This window comes from Netta rufina (assembly GCF_964035555.1).
Source record: "Netta rufina genome assembly, chromosome: 11".
In the NCBI taxonomy this organism is placed as follows: domain Eukaryota; kingdom Metazoa; phylum Chordata; class Aves; order Anseriformes; family Anatidae; genus Netta; species Netta rufina.
Window position 1 is genome coordinate 8,293,950 of NC_140134.1, and position 27,468 is coordinate 8,321,417.

The 27,468-nt window shown below is 37.3% G+C and overlaps 1 protein-coding gene across 1 annotated transcript; it reads left to right on the forward strand.

The window, feature by feature from the left end:
• Positions 1-26,336, forward strand: RAB8B (RAB8B, member RAS oncogene family). Its single transcript, XM_084293190.1, is given in 10 exon segments — positions 1-195; positions 14,495-14,555; positions 15,775-15,835; positions 17,163-17,240; positions 18,324-18,413; positions 19,207-19,272; positions 21,344-21,394; positions 21,826-21,850; positions 21,980-22,053; positions 22,055-26,336. Coding segments are annotated over 10 exon segments (702 nt in total). The 5' UTR covers positions 1-71; the 3' UTR covers positions 22,127-26,336.
• The last annotated feature ends 1,132 nt before the right edge of the window (positions 26,337-27,468 follow it).

Sequence of the window (27,468 nt, forward strand, 5' to 3'; positions counted from 1 at the left end):
CGCGCCGAGCCCAGCCCAGCGCCGAGCCCAGCCCAGCCGAGGGGAGCGGAGCGGAGCGGCGCCGCGGGAAGATGGCGAAGACGTACGACTATCTGTTCAAGCTGCTGCTCATCGGCGACTCGGGCGTGGGCAAGACGTGCCTGCTCTTCCGCTTCTCCGAGGACGCCTTCAACACCACCTTCATCTCCACCATCGGTGAGGGGTCCCCGCACGGCGGCGGTGGGATGGGGACGGGGACGGGGACGGGGACGGGGATGGCGGCGGGGCCGGGGCGGCCGTTGCGGGGAGCCGGGGCCGTGCCCGTTCCGTCGCGGTCCCGCCGCCCTCCTCGCAGGGCCTGCGCTCGGCGCTTCCGTGCGGGCGGCCAGAAAATGGCAGCAGCCGGGCCGCGGGTGAGGAACTGTTGCTGCGGGGCCGAGCCGCGGGCGGGCTGAGCGGGCACGGGGGAGGGGGGGGGGGGGACACGGCCGGGGCCGCGCCGGTCCCGCTCAGCGCCGCGGCGGTGCCCCCGGCCCGCAGCCTCCTCGACCGCTGCGTGGGGGGCACCTCCTCGCCAAAAATGGAGTCGGGTTTCGCGTTCGGTGGGGAAGAGCGGTCAGAAGCTGTCTGGTCTCCTTCGGCGACACCGAGCGCTTCTAAAGCGGGCCGCCGCGGCGTGTTCCTGGGGGGCTCGGCGCTCTTCCTGCTGCTCCACGGAGGCGCGATTTAAAAAGGGTTTTCGGAGCCAGTCCTCAGTTGAAATTGCAGTTCGGGAAAACTTGAGGTGTCCGGGTAACCAAATGTAGTTCAGTTTGCTCTTTAAAACAAAGTATGGTGTTTTGGGGATGAAGCGGTAAAACGCAGGGGAGGTTGCTGGTATTTAAGAGAGCAAAAGTCAGGCTGGCTTGGAAGAATAGCACGAAGAAAAGGAGTAGACTTTGTCATAAGGAAATTGATTTAAAGATGAGATAGAGCAACGTGTCACTTGGTTCATGTTCCGAGTGCTGCTGTATCCTCGCTGTCTGACTCCGCTGAGCACCTGATGCGTGGGGAAGAAGTGAACTTTCATTCAGGCAGATGTGACTGGCTACGTGAGATATGGCTGGCATTTCTAGTGCTTCAAGAACAGAAGTTCTACATTTCCAAAACAAACAAACAAAAAAATTACTTTTCTCTCTGCCTTCTCTTTGCAACCATCTTCAAAGTGCTGTATTAATAACTCCAGCTAATCAGGGCCTGAGTAGCAGTTTACTGAAAAAAAAGGTACTTTGCTGTATATGTGGTCGATTAAAAGGCTTAAACCTTAATAAATGCAATATAGTTTTCAAAAAAAGCCTGCAGTGGTTCTGTACAAAGTATAAAATGACTCTTACTTAGAAAGAGATGGCTAGCATAAATGGCTGCCTCTTGCTTTCAGTGATCTTGTCATTACTTGAACTGCTTAGCCTCTTGATGTTTCTTTTTCTGTCTCACTTGATTCACTTTGAAGTCTCAAGGACTGCAAATATGATTCTGTTTTTTTTTTTTTTTTTTTTTTAACTTATTCAGTAATATGGGGTTTGTTCTCTTGTTTCCTTCCTTTATGTTTGCTTTTACGAGGGTCCTATTATCAACACTGTTCATTTTAAGAAAGATGTTGATAATTGAGGTGTACTTATGATTCCATAGGTAGTGATTGTGATTTAATTTCAGTTGTGTTTTCCTATCCTTATAATGTGTTTCTTTCAATCCCTTTCCTTTTTAGCAAAGGACCTACAAAGAGGAAAGTTGACAAGGCAGGAAACAGTGAAACTGCTCATACAAAGTGCTGACATGCTTAAATAAAAGCACTCATTTTTTTCAGTGTTCCCCATGTTGGTTGTATAACTTTCAGGTCAGTCATGTAGATCTCCTTTGTATTTTCTTGTAAATGCTCTTTCTCTTTTTCTTTTTAAAGAGTGAGTGCGTGCTGGCTGGTCCATGCTAGTCAGTTGTACAGTCATAACTAATACAACTGCTGTGCTTAGGGGAATTCCGTTTTTAACAGTTCTGAATTTATTCCTTGGTGGGTAAAGCACTGGCAGCTGTGGTGCAGGGGAGAGAGGGATATGATGCTTTTCCCAATTGTGCCCCTGCCAGTTGAAGCTTTAAGGTCTCCACATTAGCGTTCTGAACTGGGTATGCTGAATCTTCCTGAAGTATAAGCTGCTAGGCCATTATTTCTATAAGTAATCCCAGAAGTGGGTTCTACAATATGATGATGCTTCCTGTAAAGATGCGTATTCAGTCATGGTGATTTTAATTAGTACCCACTATATTATATGCTCTTAGAGGTGCCTGTCTTGCTCCTAACAGGACTGAAGTTGCTTTAACTCTAGAGTCCTGAGAAAGCATATGTGTGAGGTGAGCTGATGACAATTGTTTGTTTGTTTGTTTAATCATCTGTTGAAATAGTATTTGTGGGTGAGGTAAGGTGAAGCATTTAGAGGCTTTTCTTAACTATATGGTGATAAAATGTGAGAAAGAATATTGAAGCAAGTTTGTCTAGAAAATAAAGCAAACTTTATTGCCATGATAAAAGGGCCTGCAAAATGTCTAAGCACCAAATACCTTTCTTACTGTTTCCCACTCTTATTGTTGTTTGTTAGTTTCAGTTACCAGAGCAATGGAACCTCTTTCCATCTGGATAGAAATAAGGTAATATTGGCTTACTGTAGAATACTCAAATTACTTAGGCTCAGTGTTCATACTGTAGAAATGAACTGTGGTTGCTGTCTTGTTGCATGGCATACTTGTGTTGTGCTGAACAATGTGTTCTGCAGATTCCCTTCTCTTCTGGTGTCATGTACACACAATTTTAAGGCTCAGTCCTTGTAGGTTGCTTGGAGCCTTTCAAAGGGTCTCTAGGCTACTCTGCTCAAGGCTGTTTATGCTATAATGATGGCCGCACTGCTTTAGACAGTAAGGAATCCATACTCCTATCCTGTGGCTAACAGTCGCATGAAGAATAGGATATAAGAGCTATGTACATATACCTATAATTTACTGGTTGCTTTCTTTTGAAGTTCCTTATGGCTCAAGAGTGTCTGTCTTTGTTTTGAGTACCTGGAATAGCTGGTGTCATCAGCAAACTTTGCCATCCAGTAAGAGAAGTGAACCAGCTATCTCTCTCTCTTAGGTGATCCTTTTGGTTATTCTAAAAGATCTGCTTTAAGTCTGTGGTTTGCAGGTCCTTGGCCTTCAATAACTTCACAATTTTCGTATACGTTATTAGGAAAACTTCTGTTATGGTTGACAAGTCATGACACTGCTGTGCTCCCTAGTGGGGATCAGCTTTTCACTGTTGACATGGGATCACAGAATCATAGAATTGTAGGGGTTGGAAGGGACCTCAAGAGGTCATCGGGTCCAACCCTCCTATGCCAAAGCAGGTTCCCTAGAGCAGGTTGCCCAGGTAGGTGTCCAGAGGGGTCTTGAATATCTCCAGAGAAGTAGACTCCACAACCTACCTGGGCAGCCTGTGCCAGTGCTGTCACCCTTACCATGAAGAAGTTCTTTCGCATGTTGGTGCAGAACTTCCTGTGCTCTATTTTGTGGCCATTGTCCCTTGTCTTGTCCCCACAAACCACTGAAAAGAGTTTGGCCAAATCCCTGGATAAAACTTAAAAAGTGGAAATATGCTATGTAAGGTTATGTTATTTAGCTTGCTTCCTGAGTGGAAACTTCTGCTTTTGCACAGTTCTACATGGAAAGTAAAATGCAATTGTGTCAGCTAATTTTCATACTTAACAGCTCCTAAAGCAGAAAATCTATCTTGAAGTATCTCACGTGCATTTTGTTAGTATTTTCAGTGGGGTGTATGACAAAAAGAAGCATTGATTTGGAAGTCTTTGTGCATCTTAACTTGCCATTTAAGTAGTACTATCTGAATTGGGTTTATCACTCTAAATAATAAGGTTTATTGTTTGCATTCCTTTCAACTTCTTGTTTGAGCAGTTTTCTCTAAGCGTGAAGTTGTACCTTCAGCTGATAGTTGTTCTGACTAGTACAAAGCCTTGCTGACTCTGAAACAAAACTTGTTGTATTTATTTTTTAATCCAAGATAATACGAGCATTTGACAGGAAGTTGCCCACACAAGATAGTACTGTATCTGAGAGTTGAAACAACTTGTTGATTTTACAGAAGTAACTTTTCCATAGCCTTCATCTTGCAAAATAGGACACTACTCCAGCAATCAAGCACGTGTATGCTGACCTTATAACACTTTGATGAAAATCCTTTGACAAGCACAATTATCAACTTCCCTTTTGCAATGAAATTTCCATGTCTGTAATGTGTAATGGAAATTGTTCTAGTGTACTCAAGTCAAATTATGTCTCTGAGTATTTCTACTCTTCCCTGCAGTTACATGTGTGATAGACAAAAAGTAACTGAAAAGAGAGAGGTCATGGTGGTGTGGTTTTTTTTGTTGTTGTTTGTTTGTTTGTTTTTGTGTGTGTGTGTGGTGGTGCCCTTCACCCCCATTAGGCTTCCGTATTCCCATCTTCATTCCATATCTTTTTAGGCTTCTTCAGATGGTAGGAGCTCTGGAAGAAAACAAACATCAGTGATAGACAAGCAAAGAGAAGGATAAGTCAGGAAGGAGTTGTCAGTGGTACTTTATTAATAGTAATTATAATAAGGGAATCGAAGTGAGTGAGACTAGTGCGTCTCAGCTGGTGCTGTGATTTAGCTCTACAAAATGGAAGTGCACGTCCAGGACTTGATAGCTGGGTATCCTTGCAACACCGTGTGAGGAGGAGGTCAAGCGCTTGTAGTGGAATATGGGCAGACAGCGTTGTGGAGGTAAATGTGAAACTGAAAGTATGATTCAGTTTGCAAGGTAGGTGATGGGTGATCAGCAAGATGTTAGCCTGATGTTGAGCAGACAACATTGCAGTCAGAGATACCACAGGTTAAAAACCTTAAAATTTGTGTCTCTTCTGACTGTAAATCTGATAGTAACAACGAGTTGGTAACAAAAAGCATCTTAGACTTTTATTTTCATCTGCCAGTGAGATTGCCTTGCTTGCCCTTTTGTATTCTGCAACAGGCCAATATGAGTGGAATCATTTTGCTTTTATTAAAAATACTGTTGCAGCGTTCTTGCTGCATGTTACTGTGAAACAGTGTGGCAGATGTCTAACTGTTCTCTGCCTGTACTTACCGGGCAGATGGAGCTCTGTCTTGGTTATGTGTTATCTGGTTATTCAAGTGACAGGAGGGCAACTTAGAGCTGCTTTTGTGACTTGGTTTGAATGCAAAGTTAAGCATACAGACTAACATGGAAGGACTATAGGAACAAATGTATTGTTTGATACAGGCTTTGAGAGAGGTATTGAAGGCACATAGCTTTTGTTTGGGAAATGTTTTTTCAGGGACTTCCTAGTCCTTCTGCAAGAGGGCATCCCTTACTAGAAGTAATTCTGACTTCTTTCAGAATTTAATGGAAATTCCTAACATGATGAAGAATACAGGCAGTTTTTGTAATGATACTTTATTTCATGTTTTATGATTGAATTGCAAACAAGCGTGATTTCCAGTAATATTCTGTTTTTTCACCTTTAATAAGATGTTGTGGTATCTTGAATGTCTGATTCATCAAGGTGACTGTAGATCTATAAAATGGATCTGATCCTTTTCTAATGTGAATGAACTGTGAATAATACTGCCTTCAATAGAGTTGTTCTGTATAAAGATTTTGTATGAGCAGGGTTGATCCAGAGGCTTTTAGTTGCCTGACTTGCAACTCAAAACTTGAGATAGCAACTTCCTGTTCCAGCTGGTGTTGCAGTGGGAGGTAATTTAGTACCTCTTTAACATTTTTTGACCAGCAATTGCATCTAATATCAGTTTAATCTTGTGGTTTATAGTGAGCTTTCCTCTGACATGTAAGCTGTGACACTTCGCTTTTAAACTATGTACAGTCTAATAAAACTGAAGTACTGCATGCTTAGAAGACTTATCCTCTGCTCAGGAGAACAAACAGTCAAGCAAGCTTAAGATGATCTGTATTACTTGGCCTGCTGTTGTACAAACCCTACTCTTTCGGGCACCGCAGGGAAAAAACAAACAAACAAAACTGATGCAGAATGTTAGTTGCATTCTCGTGTATGTATGGCAGTATGTGTGAAGAACAGTGGTCACTAATAGCAGTCAGGCACCAAACCTGCACTTTAGGAAGAACAAGTTTAGTCTAAGAAATTTGGGAAAGCTAAGCTGGCTACCAGCCAGGGAACATATACTACCACCACCCCCTACACACATGGTTAAAAAAATAAAAAAATAAAAAAAAAATCCTCCTTTCTTTCATCTGCCAGAGAGAAATAGCTTTCATTTAATGAAAGTGAATTTGTCTGTATGGTGGGACTTCTTATGGAATCAAAGATGAAGTAAGGTGTCTGTGTCAACCCAAGCATGGAAGGAAGGGGTAAGTCAGAGTAACTGCTGGCTGGGAGAACTTCTCTGGCTTAGCAGAAGTGACTGTAGAGGAGTACTTAGAATATCCAGTGTGGGAAAAGGAGGTGAAGTGGCCATTAAAGGAACCTCGCATAATGTACAGAAAGCAAATTGTAATGGGCTAGAAAGACAAGTATGGCCTTCATTAATAAGTTAGGTGGTTTTGCCTGTTAATTTAGGTAGTAAGAGCCTTTCAAAAAGGCCTATTTAACTGCCTACATGAATAAGGAAATAAAGCAGCCCTTCTTTCCCCCATGTCTTTTGCTTCCCGAACAACAACAAAATCCTCATGCAGTTACTCTGCATAAAAGCAGGGGGTTAAGAAAACATCTTATTTAAAAGAAGAAAAAACAAACAAACAACAACAAAAAAAAAACTGGTTCCAAGGTCTGTTAAGAGGGCCATCTTTATAAAATTAACTTTAGTAACTTTAAACCTTCTGCTTTGTCTTTTGGCCTGATTTGTGTTGCTTCCTTTTCCTACCTCCTTTTCCTATACTAGGAAGCTCCATTATCACCAGTTTATGCTGCTGGTGATATCCATATGTTATGTATTGGTATGGTCCCAGATGTTGACCTTGCTCAAGATAGTCAGATCACAGTAGATATTTGGATCGAGTGGGAGTCGTCAAACTTAAAGGTTTTTTTTTTCCAAAAAGAAGCAGCTTCTCCATTTCTCACTGGATAGTTATATAGATTCACCTAGACACAAAAGTTACTGGAAAAAAACAAATCTCACCTTCTCGGCCTGTTCTTATAACAACTGAAACAGTGTATGAATAGTGAATAATGAACTTTAAATCACGGTGGCAAGGATACTATTAGATTACCTTTTTTTTTTTTTTATTTCAATAAGGAGTTTTTGAATCTCTGGGATGCTTAAGATGCCAACTTTTCGATGAAAAGAGATTTTGTTGTTATTATTTAGTTAGAGTCATCTTGGTTCAAGAAGGCATTTTGTATGATTTCTACATCTACAAACTTACCTGACTTACTGGCAGGAGATTTGGGATCATCTTTTTCCTGTTTTGAGGGGATTTTTCTTTCCACTTTGAAATACATCTTCCATTGCTGCATTACAGGTTAAGTCAGTGTGGGGCAGAGTCCTTGGCAGATAACTGCAGCCATTTCTGTTCTGTAGCTAGCCATAGCTTGAGAGTGGACTTTAGAGCAATTCCTGCGCAAGCATGGAGCTGCTGCTCGTCAGGTGATATCCTGGTGTGTGATCCATGGGAGCTGCTTAGAAGCTACTTGAAGGCCACTTTTTGGTCTGTATTAACAAGGGCTTTAATTCCATGATTGATTCAGTGGTATCTGTGATCTGGTGCTCAGAAGATGAGAGCTGTGACGGTGTGAAACCTGTTCTTTTAATATATGCCATCAGTTGCAATTATAGATGGTGGTAAGCTGAATTACGGAATTTACCCAGATAAAAAGAAACCTGACCACAATAGGAAAGGATTTGGTCATCACTCTTCAGTGGCAGCACCTACCCTAGTTTCAACTAGCTGTAACACTTTAGCCTCAGCTCGAGCCTCTTGGTAGATTTTAAATATTTGCTGTTCTCCAGTTGCATATTGGCCTGAAAGGAATATGTTTTTGAAGCAGCTCAGTTAGTGCATTCCTCTTAGAGTCAGTCTATAAATAATCCTTAAAATAAACAAACTTTGCTGTCTGTATTGTAGGACAATTTTAATCTGTTAGAACAATTTTAGATGAAACTGAGTTATCACCGAGTGTAGTTTATTTTACATTGAATAAGTAGTAGATATAGACTAGATTTTATACACTTCATAGACCCACCCCTTCTAAAGCTGTTGTGGAAATCTGTTAATTTTTCTTGTATACAGCAGTAATAAATTTCTTTCTACTATGTTATTTTACGGTTTTAAAGTTCGACCAAGTGTTCTTGGTGTTTAAAATCATCCAATTCAAAGGCTGCTCAAAGCAGTCTATATATTCTCTTTTCAGAATTTTGAATACAGAATTTGACTTTGCAGAATCTTCTAGCATTTGAATGCACTGTTGTGGTGGCTGAGCTCATAGGAGCACTGTTACAAACAAGTGGCTGAAGAGCACTGGATTCAATTCTTGGTATGATAATCGGTTTATGCTATAGGTTGCTGAGCTTTCAAAAAAAAATAAAAAAACACAAAAAACTGTTCTGAAGTGTAGGTTGGCCTAATTTTGATAATTAAAAGTTGTTTTCTGAATGTCCTGTTGCTTTTTTTAATAACAAGTAATTTATCTTAAATGAAGCTGTGTGGTAGCCGTACTGCAGCTGAGGAGGTGCACGCTGAAGGAAGCTGCAGTTTGTTTAATATTATGAGAATCAGATTTTGGTAATAAGTTTCAGGTGCCTATGAGCAACAAACCACTATATGCTATGCATGCGTGGCACCTCCATTCTTCATTGCCTTACCTCCTTGAGCCATTTGGATATATTTATTTTACCAGTGTAGTGGTTAAAGTTTCCTTTAAGAACCTTATTGTGGTAATATATTTAAAGATGTTAGACACTTCTGTAATCTTTGGGTAGGAAAGCAGTATCAGATTATTTGTGGAGGTGAACAATGAGATTAAGAAATGCCAGCTAACCCAAAGGATTCTCTGAATTTGTTAGTATTTCCTGGATTCTTATGGGCTGTTTAGAAGGAATGAAATACAGATTTGTCCTCTGAAACTGTGGAAGGATGAGAAAAACTGGTTGCACTTGTGTGTAATTCTAAGATAATCTTACAACTTCTCAAAAACATTAACAATCAGCAATGCACCAGGGTGAAGGTCAATCTGCTATATTTTTCAATGGTTGTGATAAAAGACTACTGCGTCTTTAATTGACATAGCAATACAGACATTGCTGAGATCATCTGAAAATGCCTTGCAGATGTTACTAGGGACTAAAGCCAAATGTTCAAGTTCAAAATGATTAGACTTTGTTCTTTTGCATTAGGCTGTATGACACACTGGTATGTTGCAAGTGTTCCCCACCCTGCCTTTTATACTCTGATCTTATTTCTCACTTGGTCATTTCTTAGGTTTACTGAAATCCTTCAAGAAATATCTAATACGAATGCAACTTTCTGAGGCTTTATAGACTTAGAGAGTGCACTGATGTATTACAATAAAACATTCAAACATTCCCTTGAAAACACCACTTGGAAAAAAAAAAAAAAAAGTTGTGCATTTAATCCCAAACCTACTGCTGAGAACAGAAAATAGCAATCCCTGCTGGTACTTCCTACAGCTAACTGGTTCGGATGTTCATCTATGCAACGTAATCACTGTGTAGCTGGAGAAAGCTCAGCTTGAAAGTTGATGTGTAAATTCCGGTTGGTCTGATGCTCAAAAAGGATAAGGAGACTTTGTACCTTGACTCCTTTTGCTGTCTTACAATGAACTCATTTTGACTGTGACCTGTGTCCAGTGGTTATAAGTGTCACAGCCATAGGAAAAATCTTTTTCTAAAAATCTAATTTCCTTTTAGGTTTTTGTTTTTTACTACTTCTGCTCTTACTTCAGAAGAGTAAGACAAGATTTAGTTAAGGAGGATGGTAACTTATTTAAGAGAGTGTTTGTTTTTTTATTACATGCTCGTCATGCAAGGTGGGTCTCTTAGTTTTTAGTGGGGTAAATAAGATTTGTTAGTGTGGTACATTCTTTGACAGACAGTCTGAAATGAGACTCTTTCTAGCAAACAAGCCATGTATTAATTTTTCACTGCTGCTTTGCCAATTCTTGCCAAAGGAAGACCTTCACCTCTTTAAATCACCTTTATTTTTAAATTCCCTTTGATTGGATATTAAAAAAAAAAAAAAAAACAAAACACTTTTTTAAATGCTATACTTTGAGTGCTAATACTTGTGTTGTTTTGTTGTTTTTTTTTTTATAAGTTGCATCTTGCTTTGTCAGAGATGGAGAAATACTGTACTGTGGAAGATATCCAGTCTACTGTATGCTATCATAGATTGACATTTATTTGCACCCTGAATGGTTTAATTTCCTGGTTAATTTGTTACTACAACTGCACACCCAAAATAAGTTAGTTGACATAAATATACAGACAATATGGACTGAGTGAGATAGGAAACCTATTAATTAAACTTGAGTTCAAATCAACAAGAATTGTCAACTGATGTAGCTTTCTGATATGTGAGGTCCAGCACTGCAAACTGCATGACAAATTAAGCTAAAATACTGTAATATAGATAAAAGGAAGGATTCTAATATGTACCTGCTAATGGCTACTAAGTTGTTGTTTTTTTTCCACAGTATTTGGGTGTGCTTGTTGATTCTTTTTTTTCCTGTCTTTTAACGGCTTGTATAATTCAAGAATATGACCCTTCCACTGCCTTCTGTGTAAGCAGACTGAAGACCAAAGAAGCCTTTACCTGCAGAAATTATTTGCTGGTACTGTTTTAATAGTTAACTTTCTCCAGCCAGAATACTTTGTTTTGGTTTCATTATGTTGGAGCATTTTCTGCAAGACTTTTTTTTTTTTTTTTTTTTTAACAGAAGAAACAAAACAAAATCTGTAAGCCCCAACAGTGGTGCAACACAGGGAAAAGTTGTAGTGCAGATCCAGCTCAAACTGCTCCTGTAGCACTGAAAAACCTGTAAGGTTAACTCTGACGGGTTAAAGTCAACTGAGGGGAGAGCAGGAGTAACAGTTATGCCTTGAGAGTAAGCTGCTGCTCCAGAAACTAAAGTAGCATAATAAACTGTTTCAGCACCTCTGCTCAGACCATTCTCAAAGTCTTGCAAGAATTGCATCATACAGGTTTGCAGTAGAAAACCACTGGTACCACTACGAGCATTGCATAGTGATTCAAGGTAAATACTGCCACAAGCAACTCTCCTGTTTTTGCGTGCAAGTCTTTGTATGGCGCTAATGACGCTGACTCTTCGTAGTGCACAAGTTTCTTGTTGTGTGAACATATTCTTGACAGTTTTGTTGGAAGTTGCGGAAGAAAATACGTTCATCTTCAGTAAAGTGAGAAGATGCATCCTTGGTCTGTAGTTAGCAAGGATCTGAAAATGATTTGGAAGAGCAGTAAACCCTATTCTAAACCCATGCTACAGTGGAAATGCAAGCAGCTATAGTCCAAACTAAAACATGATTCAGCTCTCAACTCAGACATCCGTGCCAACTGGAAGCTTGTGATTCCTGCAATAGATGTTTTTCAGTCCGTGTCTAATATCTATGGACTTGCTAGGTGGAAATACTGGTATCAGGCTGTTTTGTGTGGCAGTTCTACTTTGGCCATTAAAGGGAATTATCCTGTTTGCCTTTGCATCCGAAGAATGAGTCTAGGTCTGTATTATGTAGAAACTTATGAAACAATTTCAGATGTACATCCAAATGATTCTGGGCGTTTTCATGCTTTTGGATAGAAGACCATTGGGTATTGCATTTTAAAACTGGGATCTCTGTGATCTTTTGCAATCAAATGAATTATTATTTATTAAACCCGAATATCATTTCAAGCTCTTGTATCCCACTATGTGATTATGTACAAAGTAAGAATTGTTTGATAAAGTAAATTCTCCTATGTCAATAATTACTTAAAAAATGCCATTCAAATGTTTTATGTGGCATAATTTAAATTTAACTCTGTAACCAAAATGTTGTTCATACTCGGCCATGCAAGTGTCCTTAGCAGGAAGTGGTAGCACATGTCACTAGGCTTGCTCTATGAATGTGTGCAGCTCACCACTTCCTGTTACTGAAGGGAAAGAACAAAAGAAACTTCAGTTTCTAGTTCATTTTAGCCTCTTAAAAAGTTGCAGTTGCATTTGTTAAACTTCTTTGTATTGTGACAGATATTTATGGCTTTCTGCTTTGTTTTTCTTTTAGCTTTGAAATTTGTCTTTTTTCAGGAAGAATTTTGGTGAAGTTCCTACTAGAAGTCTTAAGTTCTGAGAAGTTATTTTTTGGGCATATCCTGAATTTTAGAAGTAATCAAAGGAGTGGTTGTATAAATCTTGTTGGTGCTGTAAGGGAAATGACTAACCACAAGAAACCACTCCGTGCAAAGCATGGACTGGTGCACATAGATACCTAACTGCAGTGTAAGCTCACTTTTTCAGAAAACCATCCCTGTAGGAGTCTCTTACTCTTTACACTGATGGGTCTTAGTTTCAGTAGTTTACAGTACGTGCAGAATTATCTTGAAACTGTGATAGTCTCTGAACCTAGTTTTCCTGATTGTTGTTAGTCTCAATGCTAAGACTTCAGGCCCAGAAGTAAATGAGCCCTTTTAAACTCATTTAACTTGCTGTCCATGATACAATACTCTTTACAGAAAGAAAAAAAAGCAAAACAACAACAAATAACAACACATGTATTTGTGCTTTTATCACCATTGAGGCCAAAAAGAAAGTCAAGGTCATTCATTTTCAGACATAAGTACAATTAAGTGTGATTTCAGCAGGTGTTGCACCTATTTAGAAAAATCTTTACAGCAAGACACAAAATTATATTAAACATACATGTAGAATAGAAACACCTTCTAAACTTCTGTTCCATACTGTAAGGTTTCTTTTTTTGTGAATAGGCGTCATTCCTATGCTATTTTTTGGAAGAATGCAGGTTAATGAAAAGATCTTTCTGCCTGTACATACACTAGTGAATCTTTGGAAACTATGATTGTGGCAATAGTCTTAGCATTTTAAATCAATGCAATTAATTTCATATGGTTTTAAAAGTGCTGATGTTCTGTTTCTGCTGATAATGTGCATTCTAACTAATGGGCCAGACTGTGTATCCATAGCACATCAATATTTGAAAGTTGAAACTTAGTATTTTCAGGATATTAAAATATTAATATCACATGCAAGAAGAACGAAAGTCAAGTAGTTAATGAATGTCTATATTTCATGTTCAAATGCTATTATAGTAAATTAAAATAAAAATATTGTAGCTTATTTCCAGGGCTTCCTGTTTAAGCTGTGGATAAATTAATGAAGCTAGAAACAGCATTCTCCCAGTTAAGATACTCTTGATAATTGCCACTTAAATTACACTTCAGAAAAGAGGAGAAAGGAGAAGGGGGGGAAAAAAAAGTGTCTTCTACAGATTATGTCTAGATATCAAGTAGTTGTTTAAGATCCAGTGAAAGAAAAATGGGCCATTAACTTCAAATCAGATTAACTAGGGGAGGAGACTGCCCTGGGATTCAAGAATCAGTCAGACAGTGGAATTTGAGCGATCTCAATTTGAGTTGTATTACAGTAAAGGTTTAGATATGCGAAAGTTAAAATAGCGTAGTTAAAATGCTAGTCTGTTTGGAAATCTTGTCCTTGTTTCATAAATTAGTATGATGATCCCTCTAAGCCTTAAGAGATATTAAGCTCTTCTGAATTACTGCCTTCTCTCTGCTCCCCACCACTTAAAATCTGTCTTCCAAATCAATCACAGAACTGATGGGTACCATGTGGAAGAGTAAGGGGGCAAAGGAGAGAAATACTTTCTTGATCGTTTCTGAAGCTGTCTAGAAAATCTGAGTTATTCGTGCACTGGTATCCTTGATATCCTTGCTTTGGTCATCTTCAGTAACTATCTGTATAGCTTTTATTTCCTGTGATCCTTCGCACTTGACTGTGATGTCTGGCTGGCTTACATAAAGTGTTGCAAGAAAAGCAGCTAAAGAGCCATAGTATATTGTTTTTTCTCAGAGCTAGCAGATGTCCTAGGGATTCTAATTTAATTGTAGGGACTAGTCAAAAGTTGAGAAAAATACACATTCAAACTAATGACCTTGTTGGAGGAAAGCAGACAAGTTTTGAGATTAAATCTTCCCATAATCCTGACCGATTTTATCAGTGATTCTGAGCTCGGTGCGTTTTCATTAAGGAGAATAATTTTGATACTTTGGATAAAGCCGAGGACGTGCATCTCTCACTTCCTAGTGTGTGCAAGAAATGACCGTTTCAGAAATATTTTTTCCCTACGTTTGCACTTACCAAATTGCCCAGAGAAAATTGAATGCTTCCTTTTCATTTATTGCAAAATTCAGAGTGTTTTTTTCTCTGGCAGGAATTGACTTTAAGATCAGAACAATAGAATTAGATGGAAAGAAAATCAAGCTACAAATATGGTAAGTACTCCAAAGTAATTTAAGTTTTGAGTGAGTATTGAGTGCTTTGTATTCACTAGTATTGAATACTTGGAGCAGGAATACTTGGTAACTTTTGAGCATGGTTGTACCAGAAGTTTCATACCTTTTATTAATTGCCTTTAAGTCTTGTGATTTCTTCTAGCTTGTTCTTTGAGTGGCTGTGTTTCATTAGCACAGGAAATAGCCTGTTCACATGCTAGTGTTATAGCAACTTCCCATTTTATCAAAAGCTGTCCTCTTAAATGCACTTTTAGTTTTTCCACATGGAAGAGAAGTATTAATTACATAGTTATAAACCAGAAAATGAGACCTAATAAAATATAATCTGAATTCTTTGATACTTTAATACCTAGTTATAAAGGCAGAGGTGAGTGATAATGCTCCCATTTCTTGCATGGTGGCTTAGCAGAGGCTGAGACTACTGATAACAGTAGACGGGTACTTGGAGTAGCATTACTACACATGCCAAACTCTTAAAATGCTACTGGTGAATGTAGAGCTCTTGCTGATATCTGAAGTTCTGGCAAAGATAGCTGTGATACTTGCATGCAAGCCAAAGTTCTTGTGACTGAGGAAGTGAAGTGCCAGAAGTGGTTGGTATGAATTTTGTATTGGTGATGTAAGTCAAAAAGGTGTTAGCTTTTTTTTTTTTTTTTTTTTTTTTTTTCCCCCAGCCCTTTTGGATTTAACATCCTGTAGGTCTGACTAGTATCCAAACATGTTGGTTCTGTTGTTCACTTGCAGACAGATACTGCTTTGAAGTTATCTAGGATATAAAAAAAAAAAAAAAAAGAAAAAAAAGGGGGCACACTAAGTTATAGTGGCTGGTTTTAATAAATAACAGTATGTGAAAATCCATTAACCCAAAATATTTTACTACTGCATGTTTTAAATTTTATTAAATGCAGGACTCGGATGCATCAGAGCTGCCTTTGTTAATTCTAGGAAAGGCTGTTTAACATGTGAATGAAAATGTAAATGCTTTTATGCCATATTTATGGTGCTACTGTTATCACTGATAGAAGTATGTTAGCTTGGAAGTGAGGCCTGAAGAAACTTGTGCAAACAGCTTCTAAATTGTATTTTTCTTTAATGAGTCAGTATCAATACACCGTTGTTCTGTTTTTAAAAGGCTTTTCCAAGTACCCAAAAGTGTAAAGACCACCTCAATCAAATGTTTGTTTTCACTGAATTTTAGGGATACAGCAGGCCAGGAGAGATTCCGCACGATCACAACAGCTTACTACAGAGGAGCCATGGTGAGTGCTCTTATTTGACAAAGCTAATGTACAACTAGTGTAACTGGTTTGCTGCTCTTTGTATTACATCATGTAAGTCTTCAGCTGGAGAATTGGATAATTGTTGCCTGGACCATGGGGAATAAAGTGTTTTTTTTTTTTTTTTTTTTAAACCTGCTGGTACTTTATCTAGTCCTGTTTTTTTGTGGTGAAACTTGAAGCCTTTTTTAATGTGATTACAATTTCTGCAGAGTGTAGTTAAGAAGCTAAATAGTCATGGTTTAATATAGATAATTTTTTTAATACAATCAACCATTTATACATTTGAAGTGTTTGAAAAGTAGGTGAAAAAATTATTTTAATACCAAGAATATATTTCACTGAGCTGCTTTTCCTTCTGCTCTTCATTACCTTCAGCTGGTAGACAATGCAAAATCTGGATTAGAAATGCGATCACCTACAAAAGCTAATGTTACTTTTTCCTTCATTAATAATGACTCGAAGTCAAATACCTCACTTGGAGCCTGAACTCTTTGTGGTACATCTACATGTAATGACTCTTAATGCTATGATTTGAGATGCTTGAGGTGGAGACTGTTAATTTAAGCTTGCAGTTGACTAGCTCTGCTGCTACTGTGTGTTCTCATCACCTTTTACAAAGAGATCCATTCATACTTAGGCTGGCTGTGTGTCCAGATAAACCCACTATTACGGAATGTAGGTGGGGAAAAAACAGTAGTCGTTGCGTTTCTGGTAGAGCATTCATGGCCAAGGACTACTTTGTCTTTTGAGGAATGATTGGACAGACAATAAGAAATGGAGGTGAACCTGGCAATCTGTCCTTAATACAGCTGTTGTGTGGTTCCATATGGTATGTTGCTTGTTGAAAGTCCATGCTAGTTCACATACATCACTGTTCTCTGAAAGAGCTATAGCTTCTGTGAGAGCACCTGGTAGATTCTTTCAGAAAGGATAACACTGGCCCCAGCAGGCTGAATCTTACAGGTTTTGTTATCCTTTGACTGCTTAGGGCTGCTGCTTCTAAACTTGATGTGAGCATTGAAGTCCCCTGCTTGCTGCTGTAGTAGAGATTGTGAACTCTTCCTAACTATAGGCTAGTAATTTAAAGCTTTCTATTAGTGTGTTTAATCTATCTAGCAGTACCACGAGATGTTAAATAGTAATATTTTGGGTGAATCTTCAGCAAATGCATAAAGCTTTCAGAAATGGTTATTGTTTGTAGGTGTTAATTCCTGTGTCAATTTTTTTTCAAGAATAATCAAACTAACAGCATACATCAAAGTCAACTAACGTTGCTACCTCGTCTAACAAGATTTTCTTTATTTAGGGAATTATGCTGGTGTATGACATAACAAATGAAAAGTCTTTTGACAACATAAAAAACTGGATAAGAAACATTGAGGAGGTAGGTACTTTGGAAAGTACTTCTTACTCGTTCCATCTTATGAATTCCCTGGGAAAAATAATAATCAAATAATTCAATTTCACAATAGCTGCCAACATATGTGGCCAAGTTAGACTATACAGTGAAAGGAGTTGCGTAAAGTTTTTTGAAAATGCTCTTCTTATGGCTTTTATTGCTCTTTTTTGCTTTTGGGTTTGTCTAAGGAATGGGAAGGAGCTAGATTATAAGGTGTCAGCCTTGCACTAAGATGACAGATCTGTGTGTTTTCAGTTGCTATTGTGTTGTGTGTTTGTCGAATTAAAGATTTTTGTCCTCTTCATTTGGTCTTCAGTAAGCTTCCTTCCTGCTAGCCCTATTGTAAATTATTTAACAGGACATGCTGTCAAGTAGGGAGGGGTCATGAGGTCATTATGAAGTTAGAGGAGAAGCCCTAATTTTAGTGAAGCTGTTGTTAGGTAACAGATTCTTGCTGTTTTCTCATTTCTTTCTTGTTGTTTTTCTTGTGTATGTTCCCCCAACCCCCCAACCCAGTCTAAATTCCATAGGCTTTTTTTTTTTTTTTTTTTTTTAATTTAAGTATTATTCTTTATCTAAGCAAGAGTATTGTCGAAGTGACCAATTTGACCCAATAGAGACTAGGCTAGAAAGGTGTTCTTGTTGAAGTTCACTTTGTGATTACAACTTAGACATTTATTAGTAATCTATTTTAAAAATACAAATATGTTGTGTAATGATACCTTAACCAAATAATGTTAATGGTATGCACTTTATTTCAAAGTGGTGCATAGACACTTCCAGAATATCCAAATGCCTGTGTATGCATGCAAAGTGGTGCAGAGTTTGTGGCACTGTAGTTGATTTGTGATGATAGGCAAATTGAATGTGGAAATCTTTATCCAACCTATTTTAATAGTTGAATATTAGATTGCCTCTTTCAAAAGTTAGTCCCTTTCTCAGTAATGCCTTTGCATTAGATAATTTTTGGAAAAGAATATACTCGTTTGTGGATGAGATTGACATACAAAAATTTCTTGTAAATCATGATTTAATTTGTTCTAAAAGATTACCTTTTCCCCTCTCCAGCATGCCTCTTCAGATGTAGAAAGAATGATCCTGGGTAACAAATGTGATATGAATGAAAAAAGACAAGTCTCAAAAGAAAAAGGAGAGAAGGTAAGCTTTATGTTGACTTAATTTACTTGGAAGCGAAATGTTCTAAGGATTTCTGCTACTGGGTATTTGCTCTCTTTAGGTATATGAGAGATAATGAGCCTCACGCCTCCATTTAAGAGTTTTTTTTTTATATAAGATGCAGGCTTTTTTTTTTTTTAAATAGCACTTAACTGTTTAGCAGTTAATAATGTTAACAGTTTAATAATGTTAACATTATTCTTGTCTTGTGGGGAAGAACCCCTAAATAATGCCGACCTTTGCCATAGTATAAAATATCGTAAGTCCAATATAAAGCTTTGTATGTAGCTTGATCAGATTGTACCCAATTCACCATGGTTGTACTCTTCTCATAGGTATTGTTATTAAAGCTAATGTAATTAGTTGCTCTGCAGAGCAAATGAGTAAGATTACTATATGATAAACGTCATCATGTATGCAGCTGAAATAGTATAGTTGCTGGTTACACTGCTTGAGGGGTGGTTGCATGTAGTCACCTCGTCAACATATCCATATCAATGAAGATTCTATCTCAATGAGCTTTTGGGTCCTAAATAAGTCTTTGTGACAAATTAATATTTTTGTAGGTTTTGAATTTACATGAGGATATGGAATGCTTTAATATTTTCTCTAATTGTCCAGTAATTTTAATGTTTGTAAGAGAAAAGCAGAAATTAAGCTCTGTTTTTTAAAGCTTGCTGCAGTCTACAATACCTGTTCTATCATGAGCTTATGTAAAACATTCCTTTTGCAAAGGAGCTTCAGAATAACTGAAAAATGTTAACCTCTCTTACAGTTAGCAATTGATTATGGAATCAAATTTTTGGAGACAAGTGCAAAATCCAGCATAAATGTGGAAGAGGTAAGAGATAGCTGTTTATATGCTTAAGTATGTTTCATGAACTATTACTGTAGCGGCATGTTATGATCTGTAACTACTGGGCTTACTGACCTGAAATCACAACTGTGCTCCTGGGTCACCAATCTTGTTCTATTTAGAATGCTATTTTAAAACCTAGCATTTCTTGTTTTCTGGTAATACCCAGAATTGTTTTTAAATGGCTGATAACAGTGCTATTATTGTAACAAACAGTTCTTTTAGGTTTCAATTGCAAGTGCCTTTGGGCAGGGAATAGGTGTAATTTTAGAACAAAGCTTTGTGCAGGAAATCAGATGCAAGTTTCTTTACTTCCAGAATAATGTGCTACTGTGTCAATGAGCCTTCAGGTTACTACTAAATATGCTGTGTAGATGAGACTGAAGATTTGTATGTAAACCTGGAACATCAGCATAGACTGTCATAAGTTGATCTTAGAGGAGGAAGAAAGCAAGTAATACTCAGCCTATAGACACTAGACCTATAGAATCTGTTTACCTACAAATAAATTCTGTGCTAAAAACACCATCTTGCTATTTGTGAGAGCATAAGGAAATAGAATTGGAAGGAAAAGTAGCTCAACTCAAATCTATTTTATCATGAACAACTATCCTCATCGCTGGGAGGGTTGAGGGAGGATGTTAACTATGAAAAGAGTGGACAAATAAATGGTATGATACGAAAAGGAAGAAGTTACATTAAGATGTATTCATTCAGATTAGGCAGACATTTTTGAATGTCATTCTCAATGGTCTAAAAGCCTTTCAGTTTGTATTGATGGAATACGTTTTAAAAGTCCTCTAAACATGTACTTAATTCAGATTGTCCAGCTGACATTAACAAAAGAGATTGTTCCTGTATACTAACATGACCAGTACTGTGCCAGCAAAAACTTTTTTCTAATTGCAGGAAGGTTGCAATACAATATTTTTTAGAATGGACTTAGTGGCACTGTTCTGCATCAGAAATAGTGCTTGACCTGATGGTCACGTTGTCATTATGATTCTTATAGCAGACAGTAGAAGTGTGAACATTAGCAAATAATACCAATGGTGGATAGCAAGTCTCCTAATAAAAGTACACATCTTCTTCATTAGTTCTTCCAGATGGCTGATTTGCTGTTTCATGGCATGCCCTGCAATTTCATTTTGACTCCCATAGGAGTTGAATTAAATTAATTTGTGACTACTCCAAACGACTTGGCTACCTGAGTATTTTTGGAAATGTTGCATGAATTGTGAGGAAAACATAAATGTGGCTGGTATAGGCATTTAGCAAGTAACAATTTCTTTTTATTTCCACCAAATGTTTAACTTGTGGGGAATGCTGAAACTGTGATGCTGTTGGGATCAATAGTTTATTATTCATTTGCATTAAATGAATATGTGTCTTTGGGTGTATTCAGAACACATTTACATTTTCTCCATTTATGGAACTGTCTTTGGGGTGTTGATATCTCCGGGTAAAAAAATCCTAAAATCTTCTTTTTTACTAATTCTGGGAGAATTGCAGCATTTTCCTGCTACAGAAGTTTCCCTTCTCCTTTGTATGTTGAAGACTGAGATGCTGAGGTTTGCCAGAGTGATTTATTTTTTTAAAATGTTTCCCCCCTTAAGGAATGTTAGAAGCATAAAGAAAAGGCTATAGGTAACCCATGGGTAAAGCTTTTGGAGGACAGAAAGAAAGCTGACTTTGATATGAATTCCCAGGCATGCCAGCCTCAAAACTCTGTGTAGGTTTCTAGTTGTGATGTACCATACAGCTTAGCCAAAAATAAATAAATTAATGTATGCAGCCTTCTATTCATCAGATAGTTTTTCCCAATAAGTAAGCAATGGGAAAAGTCTGTTCACTTGCTTCAAAGTTGAGAAAGATGGAAATTATTTTCTTTTAAAGCATGCTTATTGCAGTCAGTGTTAAACACAGTGCCTTGCAATATGAAGTGCTAAGTGGCCTACCGAATACTCTATTGTTTGCATGCCAGACTACTCCAAATATATCTTGTCTTTTAATGTGTCTTGTGACTGATTCCTATTTTTTTTATTTCTGTCACCAGGCTTTTTTCACGCTTGCACGGGACATTATGACAAAGCTCAACAGAAAAATGGTTTGTATTTCGAACTATCGTACAAATTAGATATACTGAAATTACAGTTAAGATAACTGGCTTGTTTGAAGTCCTATCAAAAAGTTCCTGGGGATTGTGCATTTGTGTGAATTTTTTTTTTTTTTTTTTTTTTTTTTTTTTTTTTTTTACTGAGCAGCCTGAAACGTGTTCTTTGTCAGTGTAACAGTATGATCCTTACTTTATTAAATGTCAAACTGTAGTCACTCCCTGAGCTAATAATTGAGATTTGGATTGCTAGATAAATGCTTCTTGTAAAAATAGGCAGTTTTATCAAGTTATTAACAGTCTGGTAACAAACCACTGCTCTGGGTTATTGTTTGTGTGTGTGTGTTGGGAGGAAGTGTAGAGGGAAACTAGGAAAGCTGAAGTTGTTTTTTTCCTGCATTTTATGATACTTTTTTCTTTTTCAGAATGACAACAGTTCGTCAGGGGCAGGTGGGCCAGTAAAAATAACAGAAAATCGGTCTAAGAAGAGCAGCTTCTTTCGATGCACGCTACTTTGATGAACTTCTAATGATAGACTGCAGCACACTTAGAACCTTTTCTGCTTCTTTGAAAGCACAGGGTCACAAAGCCTCAGAAATAATACCACCAAGCTGCTGCTGAGAGCTCCATTGAACCTAGACTGCGATACACAAAATACCAAGTGGATTTTGCTCACTAAGCCTATTGACCTGTCAGGCTACTCTTTCTCAGATATGGAAGCTATGAAGTGGAGACACAAATGCAAGAGTTAACTTGTTTTCCTTTTTTACTTTCTGTTTTACTGCCTGTTGCAAAAGCTGCTATGTTTCTTTTAACTTTGCACATCCATATTAGCCTCTTACTGCCTGTTACAGCACAATCTTACATTTGTATTTGCACAGTTTGACTTGTAAGTAAGATTCTTAACAGATTTGTGCAGGTTTTTCCCTTATTTTTTTTAAACAAATTTATTATTTTAAAGCAGAACAGCCATGGGACAGAAAGTCTCACTTCCATTATTTTCCTTGCTGTATATTTACGGCCATGACTGCAGTATGGATGTTGTCACTCTTAATGATGAGAATTACTCTAACAATTGACATTTAATAATTTGTATGGGTTTTTTCTCTTAGATGCACAAATCTGTTCATACAGAAGCCATGGCTTGTATTCTGAATGTAGTGTGTTGCTTTTCGTTCTTTACCAGACTTAGCAAAGTTGTGTTCTGAATTGCCAGTCACTGTCTGATTTCACATATGCACCTTTCAGTTATTTTAATAAACACAGTGTCTTTCCTCACTTAACTTCCTTTGGTAGCTCAAACTGTCTGCACCTTTTTTGTTTCTGATGAGGAAGTGCACTCTGGAGTTGAAGTCATCATCACAAATTGGCCTCATCACTATCACTTAAGTGGCTTGTGGAACCTGAATGCATGAGTTTTGAGTAATTGCTTTGTGGATTCATTTGCTCAGAAATGACTGCTCTAAAGGTGACTTTGATTTCTAGTGTAATACTAAGGATAGTCTGTTAATGTCTGTAAGCATTGGCCCTTGGCAACAGAGGTATCCAAAAGCTAGCTTCCTGTGCAGTTACTGAAGTTTTTCAAGTTCTGGCACTGTGGAAAATGTCACACTAGGGCTATAATGTAATATTAGTTATGCAGTTAATTCTGAATGTATGAAGCCCTCTTTGGTCTGCTCAAGCAGTTAAACTTTTTTCATCATGAACTTTTACAGTGACCTGGACTGTTAGAAGCAGAGTTGAAACTTAGTTGCCTTTTCTACTCAACTGAGCATTGTATAACCTAGTCTTTGTTCTACTACTTTTTTATTGTCTTCTGAAAAATTTCCTCAATGAGTGATTAAAACAGGTGCTTTAGTTCTGTTCATGTGCCAAACTTGGACCATTGTAAGCTTTAACTACAAGTTTGTGTCCAGTATGTTTGTTATTAGGGGATAGGTGAATTCTGTCATTGTCCGAGTAATGTCTCTGACGTGTTTGCTTTTGCTTCACTACGTTATCTCAAGTTGCATACAGTGAATTGGTTGCTACTGCAGATAACTGCTTCATTTGTGGTGTCAGATGCTGAATTTGTCATCTTGGGTCTGTTAGAAATACTTTGAAAGCGAACAGGCCAATAGCATTAGATGTGAAGACTTTTGATTTGAAAATATTTAATGTTAGTAGCTGGTTCCATAAAGTTTTGGGTGGTTAACAACCTGTCACCACATTTAGTTTCATGGAAATAGTTACTTTAATTAGATGGTGAATCTCAACCTTCTGTTGCTGCACTTAAAATAAATAAATAAATAAATAATAAAGAAAAAAATCATAATGGCAACAAGGTTTAGTGGAAAAACAAAGCAACCCTAACTGCTCTGTTGTCTACCCTTGATGTTTTTCTTGGACAGGCTAAAGCAGTTATGCTTTCTGTATGGTTTAAAAAAAAAAAAAAAAAGTGCTTCTATACAGAAAGTGTTGTGACACCAATTATGAATGTTGTTTATTTTCAGTAATTTACCTCTGACTTAGTTGGTGTCGTAATACTTTGATTTTTATCTCAGGGGTTGTCTGCAAACCAAAACTGACATGTTCTGTGTTTGGCACCGTTTACAGAATGCTTTGTGTTGTTTTTCCTGTCTTCGCTGTGTGGTTAAATGTATGTTCAATATTAGTCTCCATGAACTTCCCTTTGAAAGAGCCTGTAAGTAGTAGAGTCTATGAAGTGCTTCTTGAAGCAGCAGCGTATTGGGGTATCTGTTCTGTATTGGGGGTGGGAGGGGAACTTGCTATTTTCTTACATTTAGCTGTGCTAAACTGTACATAAATGTGAGGTAAGACCATAGGAAATTCACTTTATGCATGATAAAAGGATGCAGTAAATATTTCACTTTGCTTAATGTTCATGTAAAGTTCATCTTTTTCTATTTGTAGAAGAATTTAGTGCAATTTTGTTGTCCCCTGCTGAAACTGAAGAATTCTAATTTCATGTGGTCTTATGGATAAGGTAAAACGCAGATTTCTCTCTCTGTTTTGCCCCCACCCCTGTTCTCCAGCAGTATTAAATGGCTGAGTGGCTGCACTTTATCAGTGTGCTAACTTTTGGTCAATATAGACCTATTTCTGTGTACAGTCTGCTTTGTCAGACGGAAAACTGTGCTGTATCTTAGCGTGCAAATCAGCTGTATGTTTTACTGGGATTTTTTAGCTATATTTTGCTTTAGACAAGCGGGTGATGATAAATGGTATGTTTTGCCTAGGCATCAGATGCTGGGTACTACAGGCTTTTCTAATATCAGTATGATTGTTTTGTGCAGTCTCTGTTGCTACGTTGCTCAAGTCTATATAACCTAAATTTTGAAGGACTCAACTATACCTCAGTCAACTAGTTAGTATTTTCATGTTCATTAGAGTGAAAGTCAGAATTACTCATTAAGCAGCAAAGGTATTTCTGTTTTGATCCAGAAATCGACATTAACCTTTTTAGGAAAGGCAGGTGGTTTTGATGGATTTTGATAACAAGAAAAAAACACTGTTTATGCTGTTGAGTTTTTTTTTTTTTTTTTTGAAATATTTCTTTCCCCATGCCTGTGCACTATATCTTGACCAATATTTTTCAAAGTGGTTTAAAAAGAAGAGAGAACCCGGTGTCAGTGCTTTGCAATTTTAGCTTTGTCTGCTCAGCAAAACATGCACAAGAAGTTTTTGTTGAGTGTATATAGAATATTTGAATTACTTACTGTCTGGAAGTTCTATTATTGTAATTGCTTAAACCACTCTTAAAACCCAACATAGCTGACTTTTCTATTTGGGGGACAGTCTCAAAAATGCTAATTGACGTTTCAGACTTGTAGTTGTAGGGTGTTGTTGTTTGTTGTTGTTTTTTTTTTTTTCCAGAAAGTATTTTCCATTGTAAGTACATTTCCCATTCTAGTCTGCTGAAGTTGAATTAAGTCATTTTCACAAGTGAAAGGAGTCTTGAATATACATATTGCATTAAAATATCGTGAATGGATAATGATTTGAAAGTACATGAATTATATGTAAAATGCATAAATGTTATTTGTGGAAATACACCTGTTATTTGGTTATATATTAATGTAACTGAAATTTTGCAATGTTGAGGATTGATTGGTCTGTAGGTGATAGATTTTTTTTTTCTCCATTCACTGAACTGCTTATGCCATTCTCATTCTTATAAATAAAATTTGTATTTCTCTCTTCCACAAAAGCAGAATTTCCATTGATTTTTCTTGTTTCTGGCGAATTTAAGTATTTTAGTGCATTCCTATGGCCTTACAAACATTTTTGCAAATAAAACTTCAATTACAGTTATTTTAATGCAATGTAGCTACTAAATTCAGACTAGAAAGTATAGCCCTTGAGAAAATGCTTAATTTTGAAATAGAATTGTTCTACTGTGTGTGTTTAAGCACATTTTTATCTTTGGTCAAAGGTGTAATGTGAAAAGCTCCTGCAGATAAAGTGATCTTGTCATGTGATTAACCTGTAAGCCTAATCATTAATTGTGTTTTGACGTGTATAGATGAAAAAAATAATCCCTCTCCAAAAAAAAAAACACAAAACACTTCAAATTCCAATGGTTTTATTATTCCATGTGAACTTTTTTTTTTTTTTTTTTTTATAATAACGTGTCTCAAATAAAAGTTAAATAATTAAAAGTTATTTGGAGTATTTTGTATGAAATATTCCACATAGTTTTTAGATGGTTGTAATTTCCACTCTATTTTCAACATATCTGTTGTGGAAAGGTGTCCAGCTGAGTTGCGTATGTAAAGCTGTGTTTAACTTAAGTGTCAAACCACAGGTATTTTTTGTATGGCTTTCCTTATACCTAAACTTCTGTTCTTCAGGTGTATCTGAAATGTCCCTTATTCCTGTAGTGATGACTTTTCATATAAATTAAATCTAAGTATATTATTTCAATGACCTTAAGCATGCTTCATAAGGAAACATTTTTTCCAGTGTGTCATGTAAAGGTACTTCCCAAGTACCTCCTGAGCAGCACCAGCAAAGATACCTTGAGAAACAGTCTCCAGTTTGACTAAGAATTATGTAGTCATTTAAGCTGTTAAACCTTTTTTTTTTTTTTTTTTTTTTTTGTAGAAGGTAAGATCTTACTTTTAAGTAACCTGAGGTGCAAATGTCATTAATACATTAAATATTGTTTGTCCAGCTTCATTCAAAACCATATAGAGAGGGATTTAACAGAAATGTTTGCTATAACAATAGTTCTTGGCTTGTAAATTTGTGTGGTTTGGAAGGAAGTCACAATTGGTATGAAAATTTAGAGAAGTTAAGGAAAGAATGGTTTTGTCTACTCAAGACCAAAGTTGATTAATGGTTGAGATGCCCAATTGGGCACTCCGAAATATATAGGAGTAGTACTTCACCATGGATTACAAGTAGCTTCTAAAATTTGTGCTTTCTACATGTTCCTGTAGTAAACTGCATTTAGCTGAAAGGATGTATCACGTCTTTTTACCTCCAACAAGAGCAAGCTGTAGATGCCTATCCTTACTTTGTTTGTTTTCTTTAATCAGACTGCTTCTGGTAGACGAGTTTGCTTTTTTAGGACAAACTGTTCAAACACTGTCTTGCAAATCCTCTTTATCTGAACTGGCTCTAGATACTCGGCAATCCTAAAATTACTTCTGTGAGTCCTTCAGTTCTCACAGAAATCAGTGGCATGCATCTACATCTCAATAACATTTCAAATAGATTTGCGTTGTCCATCTGTTAAAAGGAAACAGCAAGCATACTTACACTGCACAAAACTGGTGATTTATTACAGTTCCTGCATCTCTTTTGATTGTAGACTAGGAGTTACCATAAAAGTAGTTCTAGCACACTTACAGACTAGGGGCAAGTTGTTGGTATACATGTAGAACCTATCCAGTTTTTTATAATTCAGTAAATTGCTTTTTTCTAACTTAGTTGACTAGTGGCTCTTCAGATTTCCTGAGTTATATCAAGGTCATCAACACAATATAATATTAGACTCCTTTCTAAAGAAATTATTTATAATCATTGAGATACATACATAAAGCTTTTATGTTGCATAATGT